Source organism: Sus scrofa, chromosome 9 (genome assembly GCF_000003025.6).
Source record: "Sus scrofa isolate TJ Tabasco breed Duroc chromosome 9, Sscrofa11.1, whole genome shotgun sequence".
In the NCBI taxonomy this organism is placed as follows: domain Eukaryota; kingdom Metazoa; phylum Chordata; class Mammalia; order Artiodactyla; family Suidae; genus Sus; species Sus scrofa.
The window spans coordinates 81,289,487-81,303,235 of record NC_010451.4 but is presented as its reverse complement, the minus strand read 5'-3'; the positions used below and the strand labels follow the sequence as shown (position 1 = coordinate 81,303,235).

The 13,749-nt window shown below is 35.6% G+C and overlaps 1 protein-coding gene across 3 annotated transcripts in view; it reads left to right on the top strand.

Moving 5' to 3' along the window:
* Positions 1-13,749, top strand: part of THSD7A (thrombospondin type 1 domain containing 7A) — a 446,361-nt gene that overhangs the window by 214,965 nt on the left and 217,647 nt on the right. For all 3 annotated transcript variants that reach the window (XM_021102433.1, XM_003357451.5, XM_021102432.1), the window contains exons 3-4: positions 2,334-2,582; positions 5,082-5,263. In XM_021102433.1, coding sequence (XP_020958092.1) covers positions 2,334-2,582; positions 5,082-5,263 — 431 coding nt within the window. The remainder of the gene's footprint in view (positions 1-2,333; positions 2,583-5,081; positions 5,264-13,749) is intronic.

The following is a 13,749-nucleotide window of genomic DNA, read 5'->3' as shown; positions in this document are numbered from 1 at the left end:
TATTGGGAGTATAAAATGATATAATATGAATTAAGTTTTAAATTTAGCCTCTACAAACTTTCAGATATACAATATTCACAAGACCACCATCTGGCATCAGTCTGCTTAAAAAGATATAGAACCTGTCATCATTGTAGCAAAAGTCATTTCTTACTAGATGGAAATTTTCCTAGAAATCCATGCAGCACGGTTCAGATAGAAGAAGCTAGTTCTACACTAGGGAGGTCCAAGAGCTGCCTTGGCTTAAAAGCTTCATGCTCCACAAGAGATAATATCTCTCAGAGTGATCCCATTGTGCTAGTTGGCAATGTCCCCACAAAAAAAAAAACAAGCCTTGTTACAAGAATTGCCACACTCGGGAAAACCCAAAGCCGTGAATGCCTACAAGGTAGTTTTAGTTTCTCCAGAGCAAGTGGAATTTATTGAAATTGTTCATTTTATCATAGGTAATATTATCTAGTAACATAGCTGATATTCCAGTTTTCATCAGCTTACCAGGTAACTGTAACTGGAGGCAGTTATCTGATGGTCTAATTCTCCACAAAAGGCTAAAAGGGACAGTTAATTCTCTACCTATATATAAATTAGGGGGGTTCCCTTTGTAGTGCAGTGGAAATGAATTTGACTAGTATCCATGAGGATGCAGGTTGATCCTTGGCCTTGCTCAGTGGGTTAAGTATCCCGCATTGCCATGAGCTAAAGATTCGGCTTGGATCCCGCATTGCTGTGGCTATGGCCAGCAGCTGTAGCTCCAACTTTGCCCCTAGGCTGGGAACTTCCATATGCCATGGGTGCAGCCCTAAAAAAAAGCAAATAATAAAAAAATAACTACTGCTTAACACTTAAAAATAAATAAATAAAATGTGGACTTAGTAAGTATTACATAGGGATAATAGATGCATATATGTATATGAAAACAATCTCATGAAGGATTAGAAAGGTATTTAAGAGGAAATTAAATGTGGAGGTTTTCGTAAGAAAGGAGTTATAGAGGTCACCATCATTCATTGTATTGCCTCATTTTTATGGATAAACTCATAAGTGTTAAGAGTGAAAACTTGTTCATCACTGAGAAGATTTTGCTCTAAAGTTAATATTGTACTCAATGTATCATTAATACTCAGTACATGATGTTGGAGTAAAAATGGGATTTTAGTCCTCTCTGTTGTTATAAGAAAAACGGAGTTGACTCACAGGGCCCTCTTACTGCCACTCTCAGATGATTCTTCTGCCCAGACCTCTCATCTCAGACAAATTGACTTTGACGTTTTGAGCTCTAATTGTCTCCTAGGAATGCAATTTTCGTACACATGCTAGTAGAATTAAGGAGATTGAATGTGAGTTTTTACATTAGAATGGACCTGCCTCTCTGTTTGGTTGATTATCATAGTTAAATATAGCACCTGAATGATGAATCAGAATTGTCAGTACAGTCTCCCATTGACACAGATGCTCTATTGTGGCAACAGGCTGCCTGTGTCTTATAAACATGAGCTACTAGTTACTGAGAATGGACAAGAGTTCTATTAAGAATCAACACAGGACCATCTAATTCCAGGAAAACCCCTTGAAGTGCATATGGCCTTAGTTGATGACATGCATAAATAATACCATCTTTATATGTAGACACTGCAGTTTAGAATTCAACATCCCTCTGATTCAAGGAGGACTAGCTAGATAAGAATTTGAACATAAATACTTTACTGATGAATACATATTGTCAATTTAGAGAATATCTCTCCAGGAATATAGCCATAAATAGATTTATATGATGTATTTAGTTAATATGCTCATATGTATACCTTGCATTAAAGTATGAGCTGGAAAAGTTGATGTATTTGAATAAGCATACATTATAATTGACAGCTAAAGTTTCAAATAGTATTAAAAATAATGTTAAGCATAAATTAAATTACTTTTTCTATTCAAAACAATATTGTATTAGCCAGGCATGTTTATTTCAGTCACTAAACAGAATGGAAATTATCATATGTTAACAGCTCTTGGTTTCTCATTTTCTGAATTAAAACAAATCTGAAATGAGTAAAATGAACAATATGGTTGACTTAGTTTCAGCTAATTTTGCTTAATCCCTTTATTTCTATTTCCTATGAATGGTTTAACAATTCTTACAAAATAGGAGGAAATGCAAATGTTAGCTTTACGTCTAACAGCTTTTACATGTCGTAAATGTTGATATATTTTCAATGAAATTGGAATTGCACCACCAAGTGGAAATTAAAATGTCCATGCTGTTTTCACTCTGGAGTGTAGAAGACACAGTTCATGCCTGCCATTGGGTTTGTGATGAGAATATTAATGCTCTTTTGCAGCTTTTGCAAGCAAGAGAAGCTGCCCATGACCTTCCAGGCCTGTGTGATTATGAAAGAGTGCCAGGTGTCGGAGTGGTCTGAGTGGAGCCCCTGCTCAAAAACGTGTCACGACATGGCGTCCCCCAAAGGCACGCGTGTGAGGATGCGGCTCATCAGGCAGTTTCCCATTGGCAGCGAGAAGGAGTGCCCAGAACTTGAGGAGAAAGAGCCCTGTGTGTCTCAAGGAGATGGTGTCGCCCCCTGTGCCACGTGAGTTAATCAAGGACAGGATGGCAGCCTCTGGGGCCTTGCCTGCCCCAATTGCATGCTCCTTTAATGGTTTGATTCCAACTGAACCATATGCTGAGAAACTGTGATTTTTACAAATTTTAAGAGGAAAAATAAAATGTCTCTTTACAAACACTATCCTATAGCAAAACACTGGTGTTGCAGAAAAAAAGTGTCTTTAACAAGCTGTATTTCCAAATCCCCATGAAAGTTAGGTTTTTAGCAGCAGTTCTCTATGTATTTTCTATCATGGGTATTGACAAGAGTGAGTATACTAGTCTTTAGGAGCCACTTATGTCTCTGTTACAATGCCTCAACTCTGCCATTAGAGCTATCAGCAATATGTGATTGAATGAGTGTGGATATATTCTAATAAAATGTATTTATAAAAATGGGACAGGTTGGATTTGGACCTAGAACAATAGTGCATCAACTAGTCTGTAAGGTAAAATAAACTTTCCAAATACAGGTTCCTATTGCTTATTGAGGAAGTCCTATTAAAATTAACTATTGTATGTAACAAATCCTATTGATTTATCCATTATCCTAATGGATAAAATACTCCATTAAAATAATGAGACTTTAAGCTCCTTCAGGACAAAGATGGTGCTTATTAAGTTTGTGGGCAGAGGTTTGTTTGTTTTTTAATTACTAGCATATATTATAGGACCAGGCACACGGTAAGTGCCCAATAAATGTTCATTGAAATCAGATGCAATAAGACTAATTTTGAAATATTTGGCAGTATAACTATATTCTTTTTATTCTTAAAAACATCATTTCTAAAACCTTACTGTGAACTATCTTGGCAATAAATAGATTTCAGCTTAGTTTGAATATAGAATATTTATAAAACAACTTACAGAATCTTAATTTCTCGGTAGATATGCACATGCTTCATTGAGAAGTTGCCTAGACTATTTTAAACATTTAAAGAACTTGTACACAACTTGAACTTCATGAACCAATAGGAAAATTTACTCCTTCTCCTCCACCCCCCCATTTCTAACAGTAATAACAATAATAATAACAAAGGATTAGTTTCTCTAATCAGTATTTTGTCTCCATGTGTCTTCAAGTTTTGTCTCAAGCTAGGTGTTTTATTCTTTCAGATAGTCAAATACCATTGATGATTAAAAAAATAAATATATGTTCTGAGTCTCTTTCTTCTAACCCCTTGTGGGTGGGAGAATTTTTTTTTTACAATGTGTAATCAGTTTATATTACTAAAATTTTATTCTTCTCACTGGACTCCCTCAGATGACCTACATTGGTACTCCATTCTAGAAAAAAAAAAATTCATTTTAACTCCCCTAATGGATAACTTGTTTGATTATACTGTCTTTCCCTCTCTCCCCACCCAAGGCATCAATTATCCAGGTTTTTAGAATTGACCTAGGTACTGCACTTCCTTTATAAATATATGTCAAGTGTTCTTGATGCCCCAGTCCTGCACCTCTGTTAAGCCATGAATCTCCCACTTGTAAAAATGAAAAACGGGCATAAAGTTCAGTTTTACTGTCATGAAACTTGACCACTGAGAAAGTAAAGCATCTAGCTCAGACATCTGAGAGCCCGCTGAACCTTTTTGTCTAATTGAGATGAACATTAGTACATCCATTTTTCCCTATGTTGGCTGTTTATCTGATTACCAAGGAAGTATCTTGGTTAAGGTGACACAAAGTGCTACCTGAGCCATTTTCCTTGTGCTTTTAGAATATCCATTTTCCTTGAGGTGGAGAAATGCCATCACTTTCTATCTTCAATGGCATCAGGAAATAGTGGCCTATCTCCTTAAAGCGTGTGTTGAGCTGATAATAACCTGACATTTTTTCACACCATAGTCTTGATTGGAGCTTTAATTCAGAATCACAGAACATCTTTCCTGTGTTCCACTGATTAGAAATGTCAGCTCTTTTCATCATTCATCAGCACTCATCAGGGATGCTCATTGCAATAGGAAAAAAAAAAATGTATTCTCAAGTAAAGAGAAAACTCTGAATTATGTTATATTTTTATTACTAACACACAATTACGGTTTTGATCCAGTATGAAACAATAATTTTCATGCATTTTATGAAAGACAAAGCAAATGTCTGGGTTCATCATCGTTTAGAATGTTTTCCATTTTCAGATTCAGTCTCCCTTTGTTTATAAGCATCAAGAAAGGGCAAGCCTGAGTTTAGCTTAATTGAACATAAAATTTCATGTTTTCAGCATTATGTTCTCTTTTCATAAAATATTTATAAGTAACTTCCAGTAGTTGCAATTAAAACTGGATCATCTTAAATTTAACCCCTGTTTAAATGGAGCAAAGCAAAGGTGTAAGAAGGGACTGAAACTGAATCTGCTCCATAGATGGGTCTAAGATTGATTCAAGAGGACAGTATTTTTCAGATTAATCTTTTTGAGAATGAAATAGTAGTGGAGAAAAGTTTAATTCCATAACACATTGCCACTGCCAGCATTTTCTTTCTCCAGGTACAGCTGGAGGACCACGGAGTGGACTGAGTGCCGTGTGGACCCTCTGCTCAGCCAACAGGACAAGAGGCGGGGCAACCAGACAGCCCTCTGTGGAGGAGGGATCCAGACCCGGGAGGTGTACTGTGTGCAGGCTAAGCAGAACCTCCCTTCACAGTTAAACACCCCCAAGGACAAAGAAGGTAAACTTTGTTTTCTTTTCTCCTGTGGAGACCTACTGTGGTATCCCCCAGTAGGAGTGTATGTGCTGCCATTTGGGACCCGAACAGCTGTATTTTTGTTCACATTACAGCTGATAGCGATTTTGGTGAACAGTAGTCCAATTTATGGTTGTAGAGACAATTAATACAGTTCAATGTTTGGTCAGTTCTGATTTACTGACAAGCCTATCTTTAAATTTTGACTTTCAGACTCTGAGTCAAAATTTAACATGAGGTATTAATTATAAAAATAGAATAGGGAGTTCCTGTTGTGCCTCAGTGGGTTACAAACCCTACTCGAATCCATGAGGATGTGGTTCAATCCCTGGCCTCACTCAGTGGGTTAAGGATTCGGCATTGCCACATGCTGCAGCATAGGTCACAAATGCAGCTCAGATCCCATGTTGCCATGGCTGTGGTGTAGGCTGACAGCTGCAGCTCTGACTCAACCCTAGCCTGGGAATTTCTCTATGTCACGGGTGTGGTCATACAACAAAAAGAAATTTATCAGTACAGATTTCATGTCAGGAAAGTGCTCATTGTCATCATGAGGGTACACAACCAACCAGTACTTATAATGCAATATAATATGTGTTGTAACTGAGTTTTAGAGTAACTATGGGACATCAGAGATAGAGAAACCTTCATCATAAACCTTCATAACTTGGCACTTGAGCTAAGTTATGACATGTACACCCCATACAGTTAGGTGTGTCACTAATGCAAGAGGCAGTTTACAGCATGTATTAAGCACGATATACAGCATGTATTAAACACCAAAAAAAAAAGAAAAAAAGAAAAAAAAGAATCTGACCAACAATAACCACATAAGCAGAAAGAAGGGAAAGAACCAAGAGAAATAGATGTTTTAAAAAACAAAAAAGAGATGGAAGAGAGGAAGATGGTTCCTCTGCGTCACCTCAGAAGGAGTGGAACCAGTGACCAGTAATTCTTGGGAAATAAGGACTAAAGTTTTGCATTTACAACTTGGAAAGTTTAATTGTTTTGAATCTACTAACTTTACACAGCATGTCAACTCATTTAGGAATCCAGCCTTGGGATACATTTTACTACTAATGTATCTTGAGGTTTTAAGAAGTAGCATAAAACATGTAATGTTAGTACATTAATATTTTCTTGGCCACTTTAATAGCTACATTTTAACACTCTTAGGCGGATTTATTACAGCAGTCCTTTCAGAGTAGTATAATTTCATTGCTAGAGATAGATCAGATTTTAGTTTCTGAATGTCAATTATATCCTGTAGGTTATTACTTTCTAAAAATCCTTCAGAATTCTGAATTGCAACTGGTTATTTTTAAAATCATTTTGTCATAGAGTTCCCCTATTGTTGCTGTCAAACACAATGTAGCAAGAAAAATAAAAGTCACAGAAAAAAAGGGAAAGCACAAAAGAATATCATTAAGATGTATTTGTTGAATTAAAGCAAATGCCAAAGCAGAGATTAAAGATAAGAAAGTAGTCACTTTCTAAAATTAATATTTATCATGTAACTATGGAATACAAATAACGTAAGAATATGTGTCCTTCCATGTCAAATAGCAAGAATATTAATAAACTTATAGTTTTAACAAAAACAGTTGATTTTCCTTAACAGTTACAACTTTGAGTTTCCCCCAGAAGCGCTTAGCATTTCCCAATTGGAAACTTAATACACCTGCCGCCCAAAGGTGAGATGTAAAGACTAAGTATGTGTGAATGGATAACAGTTAAACTGTGGGCTGTGGAGATTGTTCATTATTTCTTCTTCAATAAATGAGAAAGAATGGAAACTTACCTTAGAAAAACAGGGAAACCTCTCAAAATAACTTCCCCAATAGTCTTAAGAAGAAGGTACTGATCTCAAGAAATTCTGACTGTAACAATCAACAACAAACTTTAAGCGCAATTTGTATTGCACTTAATTTGAGGAACAAGGTCTAACTGTTGTTTTTGCAGATTCACACTTTGTGTTCTAAAAATGTCTTGCTTTCACACGTAACCAAACTATTAAAAATACCTTAACTAAAATATAATATTTTAGATCAAAATAAAATTTCTTGATATGGAAATAAGGAAAAAAATTCACTTTAATTTCTTTTATTATCTTGGCACATAATATTACACAGAGGAACGATAATAACCACTTTAGCACAAAAGCAAGACCATATTAAATCACTTTATTCATTGATGTATTTACTGCTATTAACTGATAACACCACAGAGATCATAAAAACTCTTTACCTTAGAACTAATATATTTCGTTTTTACCAGATTGAAATATGTATTATTAAAATATTTACAAAATATAAAGTGGGATATTCAAAACTTGGTATCTTCTCTCTATCTGTTTAATCATCAGGATATTTCTTAAGTTGGTGATGGCATCTTTAGACAATAGGGAAAATACATCTATGTGATATTTCAGAGTATCCACATTTTATTCATGTAACTGTCCCAATTGTTAACACAATATTTAGGTGATCAAAATGTATTTTTTTTTGCTTTTTTTTATATAATGATTTTTATGTTTTTTCATTATAGCTAGTTTACAGTGTTCTGTCAGTTTTCTATGTTAAGCATGGGGACCAAGTTACACATACATGTATAGATTCTTTTTTCTCACATTATCAGGCTACATCATAAGTGACTAGACATAGTTCCCAGTGCTACACAGCAGGATCTCATTGCTAATCCATTCCAAAGGCGATAGTCTGCATCTCTTAAACCCAAGTTACCAATCCAACCCACTCCCTCCCCATCCCCTACCCCCACCCCCTTGGCAACCACAAGTCTCTTTTTCAAGACTGTAATTTTCTTTTCTGTGGAAAGGTTCCTTTGTGCCATATATTAGATTCCAGATATAAGTGATATCATACGGTATTTGTCTTTCTCTGTCTGACTTCACTCAGGATGAGAACCTCTAGCTCCATCCATGTTGCTGCAAATGGCATAATTTCTTTCTCTTTTATGGCTGAGTAGTATTCCATTGTGTAGATGTAGCACATCTTCCTAATCCAGTCATCTACCAGTGGACATTTGGGTTGTTTCCATGTCTTGGCTATTGTGAATAGTGCTGCAATGAATATGATGGTGCACGTGTCTTTTTTAAGGAAAGCTTTGTCCGGATATATGCCCAAGAGTGAGATGGATGGGTTTTACAGGAGTTCTATGTATAGATTTCATGCTGTTCTCCGTAGTGGTTGTACCATCTTCCATTCCCACCAACAGTGCAGGAGGGTACCCTCTTCTCCACACTCTCTCCAGCATTTGTTATTTGTGGACTTCTTAATGATGGCCATTCTGACTGGTGTGAGGTGGTATCTCATGGTGGTTTTGATTTGCATTTCTCTAATAATCAGGGATGTTGAGCATTTTTTCATCTGCTTGTTGGTCCTCTGTATATTTTCCTTGGAGAAATGTCTGTTCAGGTCTTTTGCCCATTTTCACTTGGGTTGTTGGCTTTTTTGCTGTTGAGTTGTGTATGTTGCTCGTATATTCTAGAGTTGAAGTCCTTGTCCATTGCATCATTTAAAACCATTTTCTCCAATTTTGTAAGTTGTCTTTTTGGTTTCTTTTGGGATTCCTTTGCTGTGCAAAAGCTTGTCAGTTTGCTTAGGTCCCATTGGTTTATTTTTGCTCTTATTTCTGTTGCCTTGGAAGACTGACCTGAGGAAATATTCATGAGGTTGATGCCAGAGAATGTTTTGCCTATGTTCTCTTCCAGGAGTTTGATTGTGTCTTGTCTTATATTTAAGTCTTTCAGCCATTTTGAGTTTGTGTTCATGCATGGTGTGAGGGTGTGTTCTAATTTCATTGCTTTGCATGCAGCTGTCCAGGTTTCCCACCAATGCTTGCTGAATAGACTGTCTTTTTCCCATTTTATGTTATTGCCTCCTTTGTCAAAAATTAATTGAGCATAGGTGTCTGGGTTTATTTCTAGGCTCTCTGTTCTGTTCCATTGGTCTGAATGTCTCTTTTGGTACCAGTATCACACACTCATGATTACCGTGGCTTTATAATACTGCCTGACATCTGGGAGAGTTATGCCTCCTGCTTGGTTTTTGTTTCTCAGAATTGCTTTGGCAATTCTGGGTCTTTTGTGGTTCCATATAAAATTTTGAATTGTTTGTTCTAGTTCTGTGAAAAATGTCATGGGTAATTTGATAGGGGTTGCTTTGCATCAGTAGATTTCTTTGGGTAGGATGGCCATTTTTATAATACTGATTTTTTCCAATCCAGGAACATGGAATATCTTTCCATTTCTTTACATCTTCTTTAATTTCCTCGATTAATGTTTTATAGTTCTCAGCATACAAGTCTTTCACATTGTTGTCAGATGTATTCCCAGGTATTTTATTTTTGGGGGGTGCAATTTTAAAGGGGATTGTATTTTTGTATTCCTTTTCTAATATTTCATTGTTAGCATACCAAAATGTGACTGATTTCTGAATGTTAATCTTTATCCTGCTACTTTGCTGAATTTGTTGATCAGTTCAATTAATTTTTTGGTTGAATCCTTAGGGTTTTCTATATATAGTATGATGTCATCTGTGTACAGTGACAGTTTTACCACTTCTCTTCCTATTTGGATGCCTTTTATTTCTTTTGTTTGTCTGATTGCTGTGGCTAGGACTTCCAGTACTATGTTGAATAACAGAGGTGAGAGTGGGCATCCTTGTCTTGTTCTAATTTTGAAGGCTCAGCTTTTCTCCATTGAGTGTTATATTTGCTGAGGATTTGTCATAAATGGCTTTGATTATGTTAAGGTGTGTTCCCTCTATACCCACTTTGGTAAGAGTTTTGGTCATGAATGTATGTTGGACTTTGTTGAATGCTTTTTGTGCATCTATTGAGATGATCATGTGGTTTTTGACTTTTCTTTGTTAATGTGGTGTATGATGTTGATTGATTTGCATATTTTGAACCATCCTTGTGTACCTGGGATGAATCCCACCTGGTTGTGGTGTACGATCGTTTTGATATGTTGTTGGATTCAGTTGGGTAAAGTGTTGTTGAGAATTTTTGTATCTATATTCATCAAAGATATTGGCTTATAGTTTTGTTTTTTGGTTGTATCTTTGTCTGGTTTTGGAATTAGGGTGATAGTGGTGTCATACAATGTCCCTGGGAGTATTCCTTCTTCAACCATTTGAAAAAGTCTAAGGAGGATGGGTATAAGTTCCTCTTTGCATGTTTTGTAGAATTCTCCTGTGAAGTCATCTGGTTCTGGGCTTTTATTTGTAGGGAGTGTTTTTATGACATATTCAGTTTCATTTCTAGGGATCGGTCTGTTCAATTGGTCTATTCAGTTTTGGCAGGCTGTAGGTCTTTAGAAAATTGTCCATTTCCTTTAGTTTGTCAAATTTGTTAGCATACAATTGTTCATAGTATTCTCTCATGGTTTTTTGTATTTCTGTCGTATCTGTTGTGACTTCTCCTTTTTCATTTCTGATTTTGTTTATTTGAGTTTTTTCTCTCCTCTTCTTGCTGAGTCTAGCCAGAGGTTTATCAACTTTGTTTACCTTTTCAAAGAACCTGCTCTTGGTTTTATTGATTTCTTCTATTGTTTTTGTAAACTCTATTTTATTGATTTCCTCTTTGATCTTTATCATTTCCTTCCTTCTGCTGACTTTAGGTTTTGTTGGTTCTTCTTTTTCTAATTCTTTTAAGTGTTGGGTTAAGGTATCAATTTGAGATTTTTCTTCTTTTTTGAGGAAGGCCTGTATTGTCATGAATTTCCCTCTGAGCACTGCTTTTGTAGCATCCCATAGATTTTGAGAGGTTGTGTCTTCATTATCATTTGTCTTGGGGTATTTTTAAATTTCCTTCTTGATATCCTCATTGACCCATTGGTTTTTTAGTAGCATGCTGTTTAGTCTCCATGTAGTCATTTTTTTTTGTTATTCCTTTTCCTGTGATTGATTTCTAGTTTCATGCCATTGTGGTCAGAGAATATACTTGAAATAATTTCTATACTCTTAAGTTTTTTGAGGTTAGCTTTGTGCCCCAGTATATGATCGATCCTTGAGAATGTTCCATGTGTCTTGGGAAGAATGTATATTCTGATTTTTTTTGGATGTAATGTCCTGAAAATGTTGATTAATTCTAACTTTTCTGTTGTGTCATTTAGGAAGGTGATCAAAATTTCCACTATCACTTCTTTAGTAGAATGTCTTGACAAGTTCTCTACTGAGAAAAGTTACTAGTAAAAATCTCTGAGAATCTCCTGTTCAGCTTACTGTTCAGAATCCCACGAGGGCTGTCGAATGTCCAGCATAAGCTGGCATGAAATTGAAATCTGCCTTCTCAGACTATGTCATAATGATGCCTTGCCCATGGGGAGGTTATCAACATAAGGCTTAGGAAGCTGATTAAATGTTGCTGATCATTGAATGCATGAACATGAATTGACTTCTTTTTTTAAGAATTCAAAGTGAAATGAATATAAATTTTAGCTATAGTAACTCAAGAAAGTGTTCCATTTGATACTGACTGAATATATTTTTAAATTATGGAAACAAAGTATTTTTATAAAGCACCGTAAAGCTTACTATGATTTATAAGAAATTTTATAATGTTATTTTGTAGAAAACGTATCAAATAATCCCCTCTGAAATCTGGATAAGATACGCAGGATTTGATGTTATTAAGAAAGACCGCCTGGATAATGAGCCTGTACAATGACATAGGATGAGATAGACCAGCAGAAACATTTAGAGGGTCAGTGAATGAAATGGAGGATCAGTGAATGAAAGAGGGATTGAAGGAAAGATGATTGAACTATAAATAGGTAGACAGAAGGATAAATAAAGAGATCATGTTTTCCCATGTTTTGAAAAAAAATAAAATAGTCACCATCGCTAAGTGAAATGCAGAGTCTTTAAAACTGTAGTCTTTTATCACAGTTTCCACAAACTAGTCCATTTTAGTCAAAACTACTTTTTAGAAAAGGCTATGCTTATGTTGCTATGTCCCTATTATTTCAGAAAATAAATATCAGAGTACATGGCATTCTAGCACTACACCTTGCGTATCCATCACTTGTGAAATAACAGGTATGTTAGACTTGTACAACATTGCAATCAGAAATGTGTATTAGAATTCTCTGAACATTCCCTGATACAATTTTTAAACTTTTCAGGAAGAATAGTAGTTTACTTTTACCTTCTATTTTGCTAGAAATAGATGAAAGGATTTTGTGTCTTTTCCTATAACATCATTATATAGATACAAATTTTAGAAAAATATAAAAATATTTTAAAATTACTGACTTGAAAAGGTCACTAGGACACTATAAATTATATACACATATATAAAGTTTGGTCATGAACACTTTTGTTTTGATAAGTTAGTGATGGTATGAACAGTTTTCATAGTTTATCACTGTATTTCTAAACATCACTTTGTGTTCTACTAATCTTCATATGGCAAATGAAAAAGGAACTCCCAATTCCCATGTGGCGAAGTGGAAACAAATCCGTCTAGTAAGCATGAAGTTGCAGGTTTGCTCCCTGGCCTCACTCAGTGAGTTAAGGATCCGGCATTGTGGTGAGCTGTCGTGTAGGTCACAGTCACAGCTCGGATCCTGCATTGCTGTGGCTGTGGCGTAGGCCAGTAGATACAGCTCCAATTTGACTGCTAGCCTGGGAACCTCCATATGCCATGGTTGCGGCCCTAAAAAAAAAAAAAAAAATTAAAAAAAAGAAAGAATGAAAAAGAAAAAGGAAAGGCACTCAGTCACACCGTGGGTGCATTTGGACAACAGCCTATACTGATGCACTGGGATTAAAAAGCACTGTGATGTAATTATAGAATAATTAAAATATAAGAAACCCCTGAAAGAGTCAGACTTTCCTCAGAAGTCAATCCACTTGCTGTTTTGTGGGAGAGAAGGCTTTTACCCTATTTGATGCCAAGAGGTTTTAGCCACTGGAATGGAAGCTAATAAAAACTTGCATGCTGGGGATTAGATTAAGCTTGTCAGTGGTCTACCCCAGAGGTAACTTAGTTTTTTAGTAGAGGAAGAGCTTGCTAATGACATGTCAGGAAGTATTCAACCAAAAAGGCAATCAAAGAAAAATATAACGAGGTGGCTCAGAAGTCATGTAAACATAAAAGCAATGCTTCTAATGCATTTGACTTAGTCTACATTTAAGAAATATTTATTGTTTGACATGTTTACTCTTCCCTTTATGAAATGGTACAATTTTCTTTTAAATTTATCTGAAAATTATCTCTTCAACACTTCAGGTACACTTAAATATTTTCTATTTCAGCTTGGGGCTATATCCACATATATCATTCTTCACCCCTGAATGAACAATGCACACCTCTGACTTTGTTTTTTTGTTGTTGTTGTTGTTGTTGTTTGTTTGTTTTTAATTTATTTATTTTTATTTTTATTTTTTTTATTTTCCTACTCTACATCAAGGGGATCAAGTTACCCTTATATGTATACATTTTTT